The following is a 20,699-nucleotide window of genomic DNA, read 5'->3' as shown; positions in this document are numbered from 1 at the left end:
GGACTCCCGCTTTGAGGTTGGCTCCGGCGGTGAGCCGACCTCAAAGCCGCAGCTTGTCAGCTGTTATGAACAGCTGACATGTGCCTGCAATAGGCGCGAGCGGAATCACCATCCGCCCGCACCTATTAACTAGTTAAATCCCGCTGTCAAAGCTGACAGCGGGCATTTAAATAGCATTTCCAGCCGCCGGGCCGGAAATGACCTCATCGCCGACCCCATCATGTGATCGGGGTCGGCGTCATGTTGCCTGGACAACCAGAGGTCTCTCTGAGACCTCTATGGTTGTTCCAGGCATATGGCTTTCAGCGACACCCGGTGGACGGCGCTGAAAGCACAGGAGTGAATCTGCTACATATGGGCGATCTGCTCATCGCCCATATGTAGCAGAGCCGATCGAGCTGTGCATGCTTCAAGCCTCCTATGGAGACTATTGAAGCATGCCAAAAGTAAAAAAAAAAAGAAATGTTTAAAAATAAAAAAAAATAAAAGTTCAAATCACCCCCCTTTCACCCCAATCAAAATAAAACAGTAAAAAAAAATCCCACATACACATATTAGGTATCGCCGCGTTCAGAATCGCCCGATCTATCAATAAAAAAAAAGCATTAACCCGATCACTAAACGGCGTAGCGAGAAAAAATTCATAACGCCAGAATTATGTTTTTTTTGTCGCCACGACATTGCATTAAAATGTAATAACGGGCGATCAAAAGAACGTATCTGCACAAAAGTGGTATCATTAAAATCATCAATCCAGCTCGGAAAAAATAAGCCCTCACCCGACCCCAGATCACGAAAAATGGAGATGCTATGGGGCTCGGAAAATTGCGCAATATTTTTTTTTTTTTTTTTTTTAGCAAACTTTGGAATTTTTTTTCATCGCTTAGATAAAAGAGGACATAGACATGTTTGGTGTCTATGAACTCGTAATGACCTGGAGAATCATAATGGCAAGTCAGATTTAGCATCTAGCGAACCTAGCAAAAAAGCCAAGCAAAAAACAAGTGTGGGATTGCACTTTTTTTGCAATTTCACCGCACTTGGAATTTTTTTCCCATTTTCGAGTACACAACATGGTAAAACCAATGGTGTTATTTAAAAGTACAACTCGTCCCGCAAAAAATAAGCCCTTATATGGCCATATAGATGGAAAAATAAAAAAAGTTATGGCTCTGGGAAGAAAGGGAGCGAAAAACGAAAAATCGAAAAAAGCTCCGGTAGTGATCCCTGTAACAGACAGTTCATTGGTGAAGACGGATGAAAAGTGCCTGTTTAATATCTCAGCCTTTTCTTTGTCCTCTGTGATTATCTTGTTATTGTCTTATTTTAAGATGCTGATACCATCTGGGTTTTTTTCTTTTTGGCATTGATGTATTTATAAAAATATTAAGACCGTGTAAGTTTTTTGCAGGATTCTAGTAGTATGTCATTAAAAATACCCCATTTATGTTCGGTATCCCAAGGTACCATGACGTGGTCCCTGTCTGTTCGATTAAGCTCTTCCCTTGGTTTGTTGTAATCACTTTTCTTATAGTTCCAGGATTTGGCATTCCCCTTTTGAATGTTTGATTGAAAATTACAATGAAACTTACCTTGTTTTGGTCACTGCTTCCGAAATGCTCCCTGACCTGTAGATCTGAAATTGTATCCGGTCTATGTGACAGAACCAGATCCAGCAGATTACCTCCCCTGCTCTATGTGACAGGACCAGATCCAGCAGATTACATCCCCCGCTCTATGTGACAGGACCAGATCCAGCAGATTATGTCCCCTGCTCTGTGACAGGACCAGATCCAGCAGATTACGTCCCCTGCTCTGTGACAGGACCAGATCCAGCAGATTACCTTCCCTGTGCTATGTGACAGGACCAGATCCAGCAGATTACCTTCCCTGTGCTATGTGACAGGACCAGATCCAGCAGATTACGTCCCCTGCTCTGTGACAGGACCAGATCCAGCAGATTACGTCCCCTGCTCTGTGACAGGACCAGATCCAGCAGATTACCTTCCCTGTGCTATGTGACAGGACCAGATCCAGCAGATTACCTTCCCTGTGCTATGTGACAGGACCAGATCCAGCAGATTACCTTCCCTGTGCTATGTGACAGGACCAGATCCAGCAGATTACGTCCCCTGCTCTGTGACAGGACCAGATCCAGCAGATTACGTCCCCTGCTCTGTGACAGGACCAGATCCAGCAGATTACCTCCCCTGTTCTGTGTGACAGAACCAGATCCCGCAGATTACCTCCCCTGTGCTATGTGACAGGACCAGATCCCGCAAATTACCTCCCTTGTTCTATGTGACAGGACCAGATCCAGCAGATTACCTCCCCTGGTTGGTTGATCTACAGCTGAGAGAGGTCATTGTCCTTAATTGTGGATAAGATCATGCAGCTTTTAGCACATGCAGAAGCTTCTAGGTCCCATTGAATGTCTGGAGAGTTAGCATCCCCCATTGTAAGAACCCTACTATTTGCTGCCTTTTTAATTTGTTGCCACATTTCATCCTCCACCTGTTCCTCTACAATAGGAGGCTTGTAACAAACTCCAATGAGCAGCGTTCCATTGTATTTTCATTATAGTAATTGTGATCTCCTCTAGTAATTGTGATCTCATCTAGTAATTGTGATCCCCTGTAGTAATTGTGATCTCCTGTAGTAATTGTGATCTCCTCTAGTAATTATGATCCCATCTAGTAATTGTGATCTCCTCTAGTTATTGTGATCCCCTGTAGTAAATGTGATCCCCTCTAGTAATTGTGATCCCCTCTAGTAATTGTGATCCCATCTAGTAATTGTGATCACCTCTAGTAATTGTGATCTCCTATACTTATTGTGATCCCCTGTAGTATTGTGATCCCCTGTAGTATTGTGATCCCCTTTAGTAATTGTGATCCCCTGTAGTGATTGTGATCCCCTCTACTAATTGTGATCCCCTGTAGTAATGGTGATCCCTTCTTGTAACTGTGATCCCCTCTAGTAATTGTGATCCCCTGTAGTAATTGTGATCCCCTTTAGTAATTGTGATCCCCTCTAGTAATTGTGATCTACTGTAGTAATTGTGATCTCCTCTAGTAATTGTGATCCCCTCTAGTAATTGTGATCTACTGTAGTAATTGTGATCCCCTCTAGCAGTTGTGATCTCCTCTAGTAATTGTGATCTCATCTAGTAATTGTGATCCCCTGTAGTAATTGTGATCTCCTGTAGTAATTGTGATCTCCTCTAGTAATTATGATCCCATCTAGTAATTGTGATCTCCTCTAGTTATTGTGATCCCCTGTAGTAATTGTGATCCCCTCTAGTAAATGTGATCCCCTCTAGTAATTGTGATCCCCTCTAGTAATTGTGATCCCATCTAGTAATTGTGATCACCTCTAGTAATTGTGATCTCCTATACTTATTGTGATCCCCTGTAGTATTGTGATCCCCTGTAGTATTGTGATCCCCTTTAGTAATTGTGATCCCCTGTAGTGATTGTGATCCCCTCTACTAATTGTGATCCCCTGTAGTAATGGTGATCCCTTCTTGTAACTGTGATCCCCTCTAGTAATTGTGATCCCCTGTAGTAATTGTGATCCCCTTTAGTAATTGTGATCCCCTCTAGTAATTGTGATCTACTGTAGTAATTGTGATCTCCTCTAGTAATTGTGATCCCCTCTAGTAATTGTGATCTACTGTAGTAATTGTGATCCCCTCTAGCAGTTGTGATCTCCTCTAGTAATTGTGATCTCTTCTAGTAATTGTGATCACATCTAGTAATTGTGACCCCCTCTAGTAATTGTGATCTCCTCTAGTAATTGTGATCCCCTGTAGTAATTGTGACCCCTGTTATGAATGAGTCACCGGAGGAGGAAAAAACAAAAATACAAGCTAAGTCCAGAAAACCGGAGAGGTTGGTAGCTAGCGGACTGCAGACCCCTGATCCTAGTCACAACAACTAACAGTAGCCGTGGGGTGTTCCTACGGTGGTCCTAGACGCCTCTTCACAGCCGGAGAACTAAATAAGCCTAAAGAAAGAAAGGGGAAATCTAAACTGCCCCAGAGCAGACCCCAAAGCAATAGACAGCCCCCAACATGTATTGATGGTGAAAACAGATGAAAACACCAACACAGACAGAAAGACAGGCAGGGCAAACGATGGGGCCCAACTAACTAGATAGGACAGGAAAGAAAAGCAACTGTCTGCAATCACACAAAAACCCTGCCAAAAATAATGTCCAACACGTCTGATAGAAAAGACCCTGAAGTCACTAGACTTCAAAATCACTATATCAGCACTCAGGTATATTCTGAAAACAGAGCAAAGAGATCAACTGATCAGAGACAAAAATGGAGTTCAGCCAGTCCCAACCAGGGCTGGCTGAACACAAACACTCAGTAAACCAGACAAAATCTCATGGAACAATAGCAGAGCAAAAACTTAGCTTTAGTAGACAGGACTAAACTGGAGGCCAGAGCTCAGAGCAGAGAGGATCACCAGCAACCCAGCAGGGCGTCAGCAGCCTTATATCCACTCAGAGATTCCGGATGTCCAATTACTCTCCACCTGTTCAGATGACAAGTTTTTCCCATCCAAATCAATTTCACTACCTCCTTTCACCAGCAGAGGGAGTTCATCGGACATCAAAGGTGAAGGAGAAAATGAGCTCATAACAGTACCTCCCCCTTGAGGAGGGGTCACCGAACCCTCATCCACGCCACCAGGGCGATCAGTATGGGCCCGATGAAAAGCACGAACGAATCTTTCGGCATGAATATCGGATGCAGAGACCCAAGAATTATCCTCCTGGCCATAACCCTTCCACTTAACCAAATACTGGAGTCTCCGTCTAGCCAGTCGAGAATCCAGTATCTTCTCAACCTCATATTCCACATTACCTTCAACCAATACAGGGTCAGGAGGTGCCACCACAGGAACTACTGGCTCAAAAAACCTCTTTAACAGAGACTTATGAAACACGTTATGGATCTTGAATGTAACAGCAAGAGCCAATCGAAAAGAGACCGGATTAAGAATCTCCAAAATCTTGTAAGGTCCAATAAATCTAGGTTTAAACTTTTGGAGAAGCCACCTTCATAGAGATATTCTTTGACAACCAAACCATATCACCCACCTTAAACCGGGGACCAATGGTCCTATGCCGGTTGGAAAACCGCTGGGCCTTTTCCTGGGAGAGAGACAACTTATCCACCACTTGGTCCCAGATCTGGTGCATTCTCTCCACCGCAGTGTCAACACCTGGGCAGGCAGAAGACTCCACCTGCCCTGAAGAGAATCGAGGATGAAACCCAAAGTTACAAAAAAAAAGGTGACATCAAAGTGGCAGAACTAGCTCTATTATTTAAAGCAAATTCGGGCCAAGGGCAAAGATGAAACCCAATCATCCTGATCAGCAGAAATAAAACATCTCAAATAAGACTCCAAAGTCTGGTTTGTTCTCTCCGTCTGCCCATTGATCTGAGGGTGAAACGCAGAGGAGAAGGACAACTGAATTCCCAGGTTGGAACAAAACGTCCTCCAAAATCTAGAAACAAACTGAACTCCTCTGTCCAACACAATATTCTCAGGAATCCCATGCAAGCGAACCACCTGTTGTAAAAACAAGGGCACCAACTCTGAGGAAGATGGCAACTTAGGGAATGGTACAAGTTGGACCATCTTAGAGAATCTATCACAAATCACCCAAATAACAGTCATTCTCTGAGAGACAGGCAGATCAGAAATAAAATCCATTGAAATATGGGTCCATGGCCTCCTGGGCACCGGCAAAGGCATCAACAACCCACTAGAGCGAGAACAAGGTTTAGACCGGGAGCAAGTCCCACAGGACAGCACAAAATTCCTGACGTCACGAGATAAGGCGGACCACCAAAAAGACCGACTCACCAAATCTCTAGTACCAAAAATACCTGGATGACCAGCCAAAGCAGAGCAATGAACTTCAGACATTACTCTCTTCCTCCACTGGTCAGGAACATACAATTTTCCAATGGGACAACGCTCAGGTTTGTCCTCCTGAAACTCTTCCAGAGCACGTCTCAAATCGGGCGAGATGGCAGAAAGAACTACCCCTTCTCCTAAGATGGTAGCAGGCTTGGTCACCACAGGAGAATCAGCAAAGAAACTCCTAGAGAGGGCGTCTGCCTTGACATTCTTAGTGCCTGGAAGAAAAGAGACCACAAAATCAAAACGTGTGAAAAATAAGGCCCACCTAGCCTGTCTAGGGTTCAAGCGTTTGGCCGACTCAAGGTAAATCAAATTCTTGTGGTCAGTGAGGACCACGACTTGATGTTTAGCTCCCTCCAACCAATGTCTTCACTCCTCAAATGCCCATTTCATGGCTAACCGTTCCCGATTCCCCACATCATAGTTGCGTTCGGATGGGGAGAACTTTTGTGAAAAGAAGGCACAGGGATTCATTTTAGATGTTACCGGATCTTTTTGGGACAAAACAGCTCCTGCACCAATCTCAGAAGCGTCCACCTCTACCTGAAACGGGAGTGAGACATCAGGTTGCCGCAAAACCGGAGCAGAAGTGAAACTCCTCTTCAGCTCCTGAAGGGCCGAAACAGCCTCTGAAGACCAATTCAACACATCAGCACCCTTCTTAGTCAAATCAGTCAATGGTTTGGCAATACCAGAAAAATTAGCTATAAATTTACGATAAAAATTAGCAAAACCCAAAAACTTCTGGAGGGCCTTCAAAGAAGTGGGCTGAACCCAATCATAAATGGCCTGTACCTTGGCCGGGTCCATTTCAATAATTGACGGAGACAAAATAAATCCCAAAAATGAAATCCTCTGTACCCCAAAAAGGCATTTCGATCCCTTGACATACAGGGAATTCTCCCTCAAAATCCGGAACACAGTCCGAACATGTTCCACATGAGAATCCCAATCCCTGGAAAAGATCAAAATATCGTCCAGATAGATAATCAAAAATGTATCGACAAAGTCTCGGAAAATATCGTTCATGAAGCACTGGAAGACAGAAGGGGCATTAGTGAGCCCAAAAGGCATCACCAGGTACTCAAAATGTCCCTCCGGAGTATTAAACGCCGTCTTCCATTCATCCCCATGCTTAATGCGAATAAGATTATACGCCCCCCTGAGGTCAAGCATTGTAAACCAGCAGGCACCTTTAACTCTGGAGAATAGATCAGAAATCAGGGGTAGCGGATACTGATATTTAACAGTAATTTTGTTGAGGGCACGATAATCAATACAAGGCCTTAATGAACCATCTTTCTTGGCCACGAAAAAAAACCCAGCACCTAATGGTGAAGAGGATGGTCTAATATGACCCTTCTCCAATGCCTCATTAATATAGGATCACATAGCCTCGTGCTCGGGTACAGATAAATTGAAGAGCCGACCCTTGGGAAATTTACACCCCAGGCTCAGTTCAATAACTCATATGAGGAGGCAAAGAGGGATTGGGATTCACTACGTGCACGTATGGCAAAGTAATTAACCCTTGATAAAGGCCAGATGGCCCGAAACGTTGGGCTTTAATACTCTGCTGTACAAGATTATATATTGGCTGTGAATTCCCAGTGCATAAAGAGATGAAATAAATGAATATATTTCTGGAAGCAACTTCGTTTTTGATATTATTCTGAGTGCTAGATGTGTTTTGACATTATTCATTCTATTCTTTTCCTCTGAGCACCACTCTCTGCTGTGCCCTTTTTTTACGAGTGCAAGTAGGACCTTGCTTCCACATTTCCTGGCTCAATGTCAACAGTGCTTTCTTAGCTTGATCAATAGCATTAGGTTCGTCATACAACAACCCCAAGGCTTGAAAAAATGCATCCTCATTAGTCAGAATAGGGTCATCAGGTGTCAAAGAAAACGCCCAATCCTGGGGATCGCCACGCAGCAAAGAGATGACAATTTTAACCTGCTGCGCCGAGCTCCCCGATGAGTTAGGCTTCAAGGCAAGAAATAATTTACAATTATTCTTAAAATTCAAAAATTTAGACCGATCCCCAAAAAACACATCAGGTGTAGGAATCTTTGGTTCAGCAGCATGTGAATGAGCAAGATAGGCAGAAATTGCTCGCACTTCTGCAGCAAGCTGCTCCACAAGATCAGATAATTGCTTAATCTCCATTAAGAAAATTCCTCCTACGGCCCCAGAGAAAAAGAGGAAAAAATATACATAAAAAAAAAAAAATTCTGACACTTTTTTTTTTTTACAATTCTTTCCTGCTATTGAGTACCCTAGAATCTGCGGTATGGCTGGTGATTCTGTTATGAATGAGTCACCGGAGGAGGTAAAAACAAAAATACAAGCTAAGTCCAGAAAACCGGAGAGGTTGGTAGCTAGCGGATTGCATACCCCTGATCCTATTCACAACAACTAACAGTAGCCGTGGGGTGTTCCTACGGTGGTCCTAGACATCTCGTTCACAGCCGGAGAACTAAATAAACCTAAAGAAAGAAAGGGGAAATCTAAACTACCCCAGAGCAGACCCCAAAGCAATAGACAGCCCCCAACATGTATTGACGGTGAAAACAGATGAAAACACAAACACAGACAGAAAGACAGGCTGAGCAAACGATGGGGCCCTCACTAACTAGATAGGACAGGAAAGAAAAGCAACTGTCTGCAATAACACAAAAACCCTGCCAAAAATAATGTCCAACACGTCTGATAGAAAAGACCCTGAAGTCACTAGACTTCGAAATCACTATATCAGCACTCAGGTATATTCTGAAAACAGAGCAAAGAGATCAACTGATCAGAGACAAAAATGGAGTTCAGCCAGTCCCAACCAGGGCTGGCTGAGCACAAACACTAAGTAAACCAGACAAAATCTCATGGAACAATAGCAGAGCAAAAACTTAGCTTTAGTAGACAGGACTAAACTGGAGGCCAGAGCTCAGAGCAGAGAGGATCACCATCAACCCAGCAGGGCGTCGGCGGCCTTATATCCACTCAGATTCCGGATGTCCAATCACACTCCACATGTTCAAATGACAGGTTTTTCCCATCCAAATCAATTTCACTACCTCCTTTCACCAGCAGAAGGAGTTCATCGGACATCAAAGGTAAAGGAGAAAATGAACTCATAACAGATCCTTTCTAGTAATTGTGACCCCCTCTAGTAATTGTGATCTCCTGTAGTAATTGTGATCTCCTCTAGTAATTGTGATCTCCTCTAGTAATTTTGATCCCCTGTATTAATTTTGATCCCCTGTAGTAATTGTGATCTCCTCTAGTAATTGTGATCCCCTCTAGTAATTGTGACCCCCTGTAGTAATTGTGATCTCCTCTAGTAATTGTGACCCCCTCTAGTAATTGTGATCTCCTCTAGTAATTGTGATCTCCTCTAGTAATTGTGATCTCCTCTAGTAATTGTGATCCCCTCTAGTAATTGTGATCTCCTCTAGTAATTGTGATCTCATCTAGTAATTGTGATCTCCTCTAGTAATTGTGATCTCCTCTAGTAATTGTGATCTCCTCTAGTAATTGTGATCCCCTGTAGTAATTGTGATCTCCTCTAGTAATTGTGATCCCCTGTAGTAATTGTGATCTCCTCTAGTAATTGTGACCCCTCTAGTAATTGTGATCCCCTCTACTAATTGTGATCTCCTCTAGTAATTGTGACGCCCTCTAGTAATTGTGATCTCCTCTAGTAATTGTGATCTCCTCTAGTAATTGTGACCCCCTCTAGTAATTGTGATCTCCTCTAGTAATTGTGATCTCCTGTAGTAATTGTGATCTCCTCTAGTAATTGTGACCCCTCTAGTAATTGTGATCCCCTCTAGTAATTGTGATCTCCTCTAGTAATTGTGATCTCCTCTAGTAATTGTGACCCCCTCTAGTAATTGTGATCTCCTCTAGTAATTGTGATCTCCTCTAGTAATTGTGATCTCCTCTAGTAATTGTGATCTCCTCTAGTAATTGTGACCCCTCTAGTAATTGTGATCTCCTCTAGTAATTGTGATCTCCTCTAGTAATTGTGATCCCCTGTAGTAATTGTGATCTCCTCTAGTAGTTGTGATTGTCATGATTTGTAGTTTTGCCCTGTCCTGTATTTTGTATAATATGTCATGTAACTTTCCTCTGGTTCATTTGCTGTAAATTAACCATGTCTCCTTCCCCCAATACTTTGCAATGTCTTGTGATGTACCTGGACCATAATCTAATTTAGGCTTGTGTCAACAGCTAGTGGAACTGTGGCTATTGTTTCCTAAGCAGAAGATAACCTACAATACACATCCTGTAGACTCAGTGGAGCCCTTACATTTCTAGAATCTTCTGATGGACCAAACCATTGAATAGTAGGTGTGACCCCTACCCCCCTTCAGATGGGCTGATCCCAGGAGCCCTGACAATACATTCTTGTTTTAAGATCAGTTGTGATTTGAGTGCAGATGTGGAAGGAGTCACGAACTGAGTTGAGGCCAGCTCGTGACGTCCGTGGGATTGTGTGGAATCCTGTGGACTATTGCAAGGATTATTGTTATCGCATCTGGCACAAGGACTATCGTGAGGAGCCCGGATTTGTTTCCATTGTGTGAACTTATTGTGGACTCCAAGGACATTATGGATATTTGATGTTGTATGCTCCCTGCCTTAATAAATCTCGTTGGATCGTCCCTCGGCCTGTTGTCCCTTCTTGCTCTGTCGTATACCCCGTCACAGTGATCTCCTCGAGTAATTGTGATCCCCTCTAGTAATTGTGATCCCATCTAGTAATTGTGATCACCTCTAGTAATTGTGATCCCCTCTAGTAATTGTGATCTCCTCTAGTAATTGTGATCTCCTCTAGTAATTGTGATCCCCTCTAGTAATTGTGATCCCCTCTAGTAATTGTGATCCCCTCTAGTAATTGTGATCCCCTGTAGTAATTGTGACCCCTCTAGTAATTGTGATCTCCTCTAGTAATTGTGATCCCCTCTAGCAGTTGTGATCTCCTCTAGTAATTGTGATCTCCTCTAGTAATTGTGATCACCTGTAGCAGTTGTGATCTCCTCTAGTAATTGTGATCCCCTCTAGTAATTGTGATCCCCTGTAGCAGTTGTGATCTCCTCTAGTAATTGTGACCCCCTCTAGTAATTGTGATCTCCTCTAGCAGTTGTGATCTCCTCTAGCAATTGTGACCCCTCTAGTAATTGTGATCCCCTCTGGTAATTGTGATCCCCTCTAGCAGTTGTGACCCCCTCTAGTAATTGTGATCCCCTCTAGCAGTTGTGATCTCCTCTAGTAAGTGTGACCCCTCTAGCAATTGTGATCCCCTCTAGTAATTGTGACCCCCCTCTAGTAAATGTGATCCCCTCTAGCAGTTGTGACCCCCTCTAGTAATTGTGATCCCCTCTAGCAGTTGTGATCCCCTCTAGCAGTTGTGATCCCCTCTAGTAATTGTGATCCCCTCTGGTAATTGTGATCCCCTCTAGCAGTTGTGACCCCCTCTAGTAATTGTGATCCCCTCTAGCAGTTGTGATCTCCTCTAGTAAGTGTGACCCCTCTAGCAATTGTGATCCCCTCTAGTAATTGTGACCCCCCTCTAGTAAATGTGATCCCCTCTAGCAGTTGTGATCCCCTCTAGCAGTTGTGATCCCCTGTAGTGTGCCTGTGGTTTTCACTAATGATGCTTCTCCTCCAGTTTTGCTCACATTGGTCGCACTGGATGAATGTGGACCTGTCACGTCACATAGTGACCTAACCACCTGAGGAACTTCAGATTTTTTTGGCTGAAGGTATATACTTGTGTGTTTCCCCCACAGGGTGGCGCTCCAGCTCTTTACCCAATGGATGAGGGCTCTCAGGGGGCATTGTGCTGTCTGGATAACAACCACACACACTTTATCCTGGTGGATGATGGGACACATGGACAGTATGGAGTGGAAATCCCTCTGAGAGGTCGACTAGAGAAATACATCTCCCAGCAAACAATGCAGACAGGAGGTGAGAGCGGACTGGAGGCGTGATGGTAATGAGCAGACCTCCATGTGGAGCTGTGAACATAGGAACACACTGGACTACTTCTAATATCCATCACCCATGCCGGCTCCAGAGTTCCCACCACAGGAGTAACTGATGGTGCACTTGCATGAACAAGGACCATCATTACAGGTCTCCGCCATCTCTAGGGCCATTTTACACCTGGACATAGAAACGTAGACACACGCAAACACCAAAATAACATGTTTATAAAGGATGTACATTCTACCTAAACTCCTTCATGGTTCTCAGTGCTTGGGGTCTACTGTGTGACTATGTTACAGTTCACTCATTGTCCGTGGAGGCCATCAGAACTTCTCGTGTGGGTCTGATTGGTCTGGACCTGGCATCTTGTAGACTCTAAAGGACTGTGTGGTCCCATTTCACAAGGGCCCTGGTCAGGTTGGGCAGACAAAAGAGAACTGAGTTTCTGAATTCTTTATTTCCTATTTTGGTGAACTGAAAATATTGAATGGGAGCTGTGACCCCGGGCTCTGACCCCTGCGATATTCTGAATATGCAGACCATAGTGTTTGCCATATTTATTCCACTGGTTTTCCATAGAAAAAGCTTCAGCATCTTCATAAGAAATGCACCACTAGTGGGGACAAATCCATATCAGATATGCTGATGTGGATTCGTTGACATTCATCCAGCTCTACAAGTTTCGGCCCTCGTGGAGCTCTCTGTGCACTGTGACATGAGTACAGACACCAGCCATGCCTGGAACATGGAAGCTGTGATTGATTGTTCATCATATCTAAGGAAAACTTGCTTATCTTTTTAGAAACTGGCAAGAACATGGAAGAGAATGTCCATGACGGAGGTCTTCTGCCTCGTCTACCTTATGAATCACATTCTTCAGTAACCAAACATAGATAAAAATGGAGACGATGTGTCTCACCAGGACTTGACATCCATGTTTATGCTGTTTGTGATTGGCAGCCTTTAGTAATAATGGAAATTGTCAGTGCAAAATCAAAATTCAGGACTTCTCTGGTAACCCTCGCAGCATGGGGTTGCAATCCAATCAGAAAATCAGCATTTTCCCTAACCCTAACTCTAGGGTCACCAGTCACATAGCATGAGGGTCATGAAGTAAACAACATTAGGGTCACAAACCACATAACATGGGGTCACAAGTCACACAGCTTTAGGTTCATGAGTCACACAGCATGGGGGCCATGATCCACTGGTTGGAGATTACTGATCTAGAGCAATCTTCTTCTGTTCTGCACATAATATGCAGGATCCCACTACTGTCCAGCGTGTTTCACATGAAGATGTGCCTGGGTGCTTGGGTTCGTCTTATCATTATGCCATCATATAACTTTTATGTCTTTCAGGTACAGCATTAAAAGTCCCAATAGTGTGTGTGGTGCTCGAAGGAGGCCCGGGAACCCTGGATGTAAGTGCCTCGCATACCCAGTTGGTCTAGACTTACATGTTTCTCACTTGGATTGTCTTCATCACTTTCTTCATCTCAAGCTTTTCCATTGTCCGTGAGAAACTTGAACCAGTATATCAGTTCTGTGGTCAATTCCAGTCAAAATGATTTCTGCATATACATACAGATGACCTGTGATCTTCAGAATGAATAGCTCCAGATCCGACACTAGATCCCTAGATTTACTAAATGCTCCATTTACTGACGATATGACCGATAGTCAAAGTTGCGGTCCAGGGTCTAATGTGGAGCCACATCTTCCCCAGGACAGATAGTGGAGCGCCCCATGCCAGGGCCGTGGGGTACTCGGTACCGGGCCCGTTGGCTTCAATGGGGGATGTCACGGTAGCTGCGACCCGGTCCATGGCCCTGGGCGTCCATTGTGAAAGGGGAATGGTTGAACGTGTGGATGATGATTAAAGTTTATGAGTGAATGATTCGTGACGCCACCTGTGGTGTTCGGCAATGAAGATGTTAAGACGACGCTGCAGACAGATCTTCTGGGACAGATGGTGTGGTGCAGCAATGATGTTGTGGCCCTCCACAGGTAGGGCTGTAGTCCCAGGGCAGTGTAGATGAAGAGATAGGGTAGAGACGTAGATGGTGCAGTGTCAGGCACAGAGATGTAACAGTGTTGAGGGTGTTGACGCAGGAATAAGCGGAGGACACCAGGGCATGTAGTTCCAAAGCTTTACTCACAGTCTATTGTGCGTACAGGTGCCCACATCCGTGCCATGTCCTTCAGGTCAGGGGCTCAGTCAACCTCCAGGCCAGATGAAGCAATCTGTTCCAACACTCCGCCAACATATGTGCCTTTTCTGAACGTCTCCCTTCTTGCGCCTATGGTGAAGTACTCACAGTACTGAGTTACACTGGAGTTCCTCCTTTTTGATGTTCCTATGAACTCTACTTGTACGGCAGACAGCTGTAGCCTGCTTCGGGGACTCCTTACTACTTAGTCCCGGCTCACTCACGTTGCTGTTGTGCCCCCAAGTCTTGTGTGGGAATAAAGTGGTGACAACTTCTATTCCTCCGGTGTCTGCTGCAGGACCATTAGTATCCATACAACCTCGGGGACCGGACCCCGGCCTTGTGCTGTGAACTTGGGAAGGGCTCTGCGCTAACCCTAATCCTTAGTCCTCCTTTCCTCACGTTCCGCACAAATCCTTCTTTCTTATGAAGAATTAGGCTTTCTGAATCTCTCCTTCCTGTGCCAGCAGACCCAGGTCACTGAGGTCTGCTGCAGCACTCCCATCATCCATCTCTCTCTCTGGGGATCTCCTCTCACAGACTCCTGTGACAGACTGACTCCTAATATCTTCCCACTCTTTTGGTGCAGTCTAAGCTCCACCCACCTCCCAGAACTCTTCGTGTTCCAAGCAGGGAGCCACCAAAGGTGCTCTGCTACACTACTATGTTGTGTGGGATGCAGGTGTTGGAGTGTGGTCAGGTGTCTCCACCTTACCTGTATGGTGGGGTAACACACCTCAGGAGGAGGTGCAGTACCTCCGTGGCGACTGAACCCTCAGGGACGCCACATACCCCCCCGTTAAACACAGCACGTTCGCGGGCTGCAAGTGAAACAATGGTGAAACAATATAAGGAACATACAAAAATTTTTGAATGCTAAATAAACAATACTTATCTAAACTTCCCAATTTGGGAGGCTCTGACTCTTGAACGTTACAAACAATTTAACTATCTATAACTTATCATATTACTTTAACTTAAAGTTACGTTACTATCATCTTCTTGACCATAAGTGACACCCGCTGATGCCTGGTTCGTCACCTGCATCTTTATTCAAATTTTTCATCTCTTTATTACAACATTACCATAAATCTAAATTCTGTATTCCTAATAGTTATTACTATCAATTAAATTCTATATAAAAGCTGTTCTATAACTATTAATACTCTCATAAGGCACATTATATAACTCTCCACATCAAAACTTCAATAATTCTTGTAAGTGCTGGACACCGCTCCCAGCCGGGATTTCTTGCAGTGTCCTTTAGGTGGGAGCCATGCTCCAGGTGAGGTAGTCTTTATTCTTAGAAGACCTATGTAAAACCAAGAGAGGGCACCTAAAGAGGTGCAACCATATACAAGAAAGTTTGTGATAAACTACAAGTTCATGATCACTGCAGTTCAATTTTTCATAATAAATGCTGCCAACGCAACTAGGCAAACTGAAGAAAACTGGAACATAATTGTAAACAATGGGGCACAATGGTGCCAATACCCTCCTGGGTAACAGTTATTTGTTTGGGAAATGTTCTTTAATGTTGGTCTCCTCCTGGGTTGGTGGAAGCTGATTTCCATGGTTGCTTCCAGGGGAGAACTTGAGGTTTTCCTCTTTCTGTTGATGGTCTACAAAAGTGCTGTTGGAATGCTCTGGCTGCTGTCCTGGCTGTTTGGTCCTTGACAGGCACGACTACCAGGAATCTCGAGTAGTGGTCAACGATGGTAAGAGCATAAACGTAGCCTGAACGGCTTGGGACCAGCTTCACATGGTCCAGGGCTACCAACTCGAGTGGCTGTTTGGTTATTATTGGCTGTAAAGGAGCTCGCTGGCTGTTACGGTCCTTTCTGCGCAGGTTGCATTGTCCACACTCCCGACACCAATTTTCAATGGCCTTCCTCATTCCAGCCCAGTAGAATCTCTCACAGAGCAAGGCTTCCAACTTCTTCCATCTGAAGTGTCCAGCTCCATTGTGATAGGCTTCTAAGACCATTGATGCCTCTCTCTTTGGGACTACCACTTGCCAGACCAACTCATGAATACGGGCATTGATACTCCTCCGACACAGCTTTCCTTCATAAATGAACAGCCTGCCTCTTTCCTTCCACAACTGCTGGGTTTCTTCAGGAGCATCTGGATCTAGGCGTGAGTCAGCTTGTGACAGTAGCTCCTTCACCAGGCGGCCTGCGGGGTCGCTATCCTGCGTTTCTGCCCAGTCATGATGAGGCAATGGATTTAGGGTGGCCTCTTTCATGATTGACCGTCTGTTTCTCACTCCTTGGGCACGTTGGGCCGCAATTGGCCGGTGGATGGCAGGTAACTCTCTTTCTTCGAGTGTCTCAGGGTCTTCTCCTGCATCTGGCATATTAGGCATTCTGGACAGCGCATCAGCATTGGCATTCTTGTGCCCTGCTCGGTACTTGATGGTGAGTTCATAGTTAGACAGCCGGGCCATCCATCGCTGCTCCAGTGCACCTAGTTTGGCAGTTTCCAAGTGAGTCAACGGGTTGTTGTCCGTGAAGATGGTAAACTTGGCGGAGGCTAGGTAATGCTTGAATCGTTCAGTCACAGCCCAGACTATGGCGAGGAACTCCAGTTTGAAGGAACTGTAGTTGTCAGGGTTCCTTTCAGTGGGACGAAGCTTCCTGCTGGTGTAGGAGATCACTTTCTTTGCCATTCTGTACCTGTGACAGTACTGCTCCCAGTCCCACGTTGCTGGCATCAGTATACAGAACAAATGGTTGGTCATAATCTGGGTAGGCCAGGACTTCTTCTCCTGTGAGAGCCATCTTCAGTCGAGTGAAGGACCTCTCCAGTTCCTCATTGCATTCAAATGTAGTACTCTTCTTCCTGGCTTTCTTGGGCTGGCCCACCAGAAGATTTTGCATAGGGGTGGCTATCTCAGTGAAGCCTTTGATGAACCTTCGGTAGTAGCCTACCAACCCGAGGAATTGACGTACTTCATGGAGGTTGCTGGGCTTCTGCCAGTCCCGGATGACAGGATCCGGTGCCACACCTTCTGCACTCACTACATGACCGATGTACTGTACCTTGGGCTTCAGGAGGTGGCATTTGGATGGCTTCACTTTCAGGCCAAAGTTGGACAAGGCTTTGAAAACCTCAGCCAGGTGCTTCAGATGGTTTTCATAAGTCTTGGAGAAAACAATGACATCATCAAGGTACAACAGGACTGTCTCGAAGTTCTTGTGTCCAAGACAGCACTCCATTAGCCTTTGAAATGTCCCTGGGGCGGTGCAGAGCCCAAATGGCATATAGTTGAACTCACAGAGACCCATTGGGGTGGTAAATGCGGTTTTCTCCTTGTCTGCCTCTGCCACGGGAACCTGTCAATACCCACTGGTGAGATCTAAGGTGGAAAAGTAGTTAGCAGTTTTAAGTGCAGCTAATGACTCTTCAATTCTGGGTAATGGGTAGGCATCTCTATGTGTAATGCTGTTAATTTTTCTGTAATCAACACACATTCTCATGGTACCATCTTTCTTTTTCACAAAGACTATTGGAGCTGCCCAGGGGCTACAACTGTCTCTGATCACCCCAGCCTCCTTCATTTCCCGCAACATACTTTTGGCACATTGGTATTGTGTTGGGGGTATAGGCCGGTCCCTTTTTTTTATAGGTGGATGATCTCCAGTGGGGATATGGTGTTGAACCCCTTTTGCCTTCCCAAAGTCTAGGGGGGTTGTTTACTGAATACCCGCTCATACTCCTGAGTCACTCGGTAAACCCCACTCTTTTGGTATGAAGGTGTAGAGTCAGTCCCCACCTGCAGTTGCTGGCACCACTCCTCCAGCTGCTTTACAGAGCCATTGTCCTCCACCTGGTCAGATGAGACCAAGGGCTCTGCTGCCTGTATTGCATTGTTGCTGACAGTAAGCAGCTTAGCAACTGTGGCGTACCGAGGAACTGTGGGGAGGAGGAGGCCACAATACAAGAGGCGTACAGGTAATCTCCCTTTACGGACATCAACTACCCCTCTGGCTGTCAGGACAGTGGGTCGGCTATCAGAGTACACCGGCTCTACCAATCCCTGGTAATCTTTCCCTCTGAGGCCTGTAGCTGCCCGACACCAAAGTAACATTTCACATCTGGGGGGTATTGCAATGGGGAAAGAATCACTCACTCTGACGCTGACAATTTCTCCGCCAGACAGTCCTACCTACTGCCTTTCCATCAGGGCTCTGATCTCCTTCTGCAGGACTCGTTGTTCACTGGAACCAGCAGTCTCAGCCACCTGTTGCAACAAGACAATAACCTCGGACTGACAATTTTCAATTACATTGGTACCAAGAGTCATCATGGGGTTACATTCTCGTCGATCAATGTCTACAACTATCAGACCTTGAGACTTTAACTCTACTCGCCCCACTTTAATAGTAATCTCTTTACATCCTACTTGCGGCAAAGACTGACCATTACTGGCAACTACTGTGAGTTCTTCACTTGGGCCACAGGTAAGTTCAGAGTCGACCCAATACCTCTTGTAAAGGATATATGGCATAGTTGTCACCTGAGAGCCAGTGTCCAGCAAAGCGTTCATGGGGATGCCGTCAATCACCACTGGGAGGACCGGTCGCCCTCCAACATACTTGGCTCGCCAGTTCTTTGAGCCTTGTGGTCCTACTCCTGGGGGTTGGCCCTCTGCCCCAGGGGTTGCTCATTTAAATAACAGAATCTTGCGATGTGGCCTGTCTTGTGGCAGTGACGACAGATGAGACGTCCGTACAGGTCATAGCGATCGTTGTCTCTCCCTCGGCGTGGCGGGATCCTCTTCTTCCGTAGCCATGAGACATCCTCTGGACTGGAGGCCAGCTGGATCTTCTCCTTTGAGGACACCTGCAAGGACTGTACGGTTTTGGCAAGTGCAGCCATATTTTTGGTCAACTCCTGGACCTGAAGACGCAGTTCGGCAGATGGGTCTTTGCCCAGAGTCTGTGCATCAGCCTCCACAGGGCTGAGAGGGAAAGATGCTGCTTCTTGATGGTATGTGATCGCTGGGCGCCTAGGGGGCGCTGGGCGGCTGACAGTTGGTTCATGCAGCACCCGAATAGCCCTGTCCTTGAAGTCTGCAAAGTCTAGGTCAGGGTTCTGTAGGGTTATGATGCGCAGCTGTGCTCTGTGGGTACTGGATAGGAGTCCTTCAATAAACTGCTCCTTTAACAGTCTGTCTCCATCTTTCACACTGTCTGGGTCAATCTGCTTTATGGCTCGCAGCGCCTCCTGTAGGTTAAGTGCATAGTCCCGTATACGGTCCTGCGCTCTCTGCTTACACCCAAAGAATCTCATCTTGATCTCAGCTGAAGGGCGGGTGTCAAAGGTGCTTTTTAGCTTAGTCAGGATCTTTTTAACAGTCTCTTTATCAGCGTCCTGCCAGGCTTTTACTTCCCTTTGCGCTGCACCAGTTAGCTGCCCAATAAGGATGTTCACTTTTTGGTTTTCAGACAGAGGATACACCTCAAACAAACTGCACAGTCTCTCTTTGAATTCACTCAAGGTATGTGACTCCCCTGAGTACTGCGGTGGCCAGGCCGCTCCCGGTATGTAGGGCATAGACAGCGGCATTATGGGGACTGCTGCGGTGGTCGCTGATTCTTGCGATGCCCTGGAGGTAGCGCTGGCTGCCGGATTCATCGGCGCTATGAACAGAAAGATAGTGAGGAAACACTTAGCTAACCTAAATGAATTCAAGTCTCCAGGTCCAGATGAATTACACCCCAGAGTACTGAAGGAGATAGCAGAAGAAATTTTTGAACCCCTCTCCATAATCTTTGAAAATTCTTGGAGAACAGGAGAAGTGCCAGAAGACTGGAGAAGAGCAAATGTTGTTCCTATCTTCAAAAAGGGGAAGAAGGTGGACCCAGGGAACTATAGGCCGGTGAGTCTGACTTCTATACCAGGAAAGATCTTTGAACAAATTATTAAACAACATGTATGTCAGTACCTGGATAAGAATGAAGTGATTAAACAGAGTCAGCATGGGTTTGTAACTAATAAGTCATGTCAGACTAATTTAATTTCCTTCTATGACGGAATCACTGATTGGGTGGATCAAGGAAATGCTGTAGATATAGTATATCTTGACTTCAGCAAAGCATTTTTACAAAGTCTCTCATACAATCCTTATTGAAAAAATGACTAAGTATGGAATGGACAAGGCAACTGTTAGGTGGATTCATAACTGGCTTAGTGATCGGACCCAAAGAGTGGTCGTAAATGGCTGCACATCCAGTTGGAAGAATGTCTCAAGTGGGGTACCACAGGGCTCTGTCCTGGGCCCTGTATTGTTCAACATCTTTATCAACGATTTAGATGAAGGAATTGAGGGTAAACTGATTAAATTTGCTGATGACACAAAGCTAGGAGGGATAGCTAATACTAGAGAAGAGAGAGAGAGGATTCAAAAAGATTTAAATAAACTGGAGAAGTGGGCAGCAACTAACAGAATGGTTTTTAACAGGGAGAAATGCAAAGTACTACATCTGGGCAATAAAAATGAAAAAAGCATATACAGAATGGGAGGAATAGGGCTAAG

General features: G+C 45.3%; 1 protein-coding gene across 1 annotated transcript in view; it reads left to right on the top strand.

Moving 5' to 3' along the window:
- Positions 1–20,699, top strand: part of LOC141072548 (transient receptor potential cation channel subfamily M member 2-like) — a 493,704-nt gene that overhangs the window by 44,457 nt on the left and 428,548 nt on the right. Inside the window, exons 6-7 of the mRNA XM_073559813.1 lie at positions 11,742–11,922; positions 13,305–13,366. Coding sequence (XP_073415914.1) covers positions 11,742–11,922; positions 13,305–13,366 — 243 coding nt within the window. The remainder of the gene's footprint in view (positions 1–11,741; positions 11,923–13,304; positions 13,367–20,699) is intronic.

This window comes from Dendrobates tinctorius, unplaced genomic scaffold, assembly GCF_039654945.1.
Source record: "Dendrobates tinctorius isolate UK_male_01 unplaced genomic scaffold, ASM3965494v1 ptg000275l, whole genome shotgun sequence".
Classification (NCBI taxonomy): domain Eukaryota; kingdom Metazoa; phylum Chordata; class Amphibia; order Anura; family Dendrobatidae; genus Dendrobates; species Dendrobates tinctorius.
Note: the sequence above shows the minus strand (reverse complement) of the source record. Positions and strands in the feature narration are given on the sequence as shown.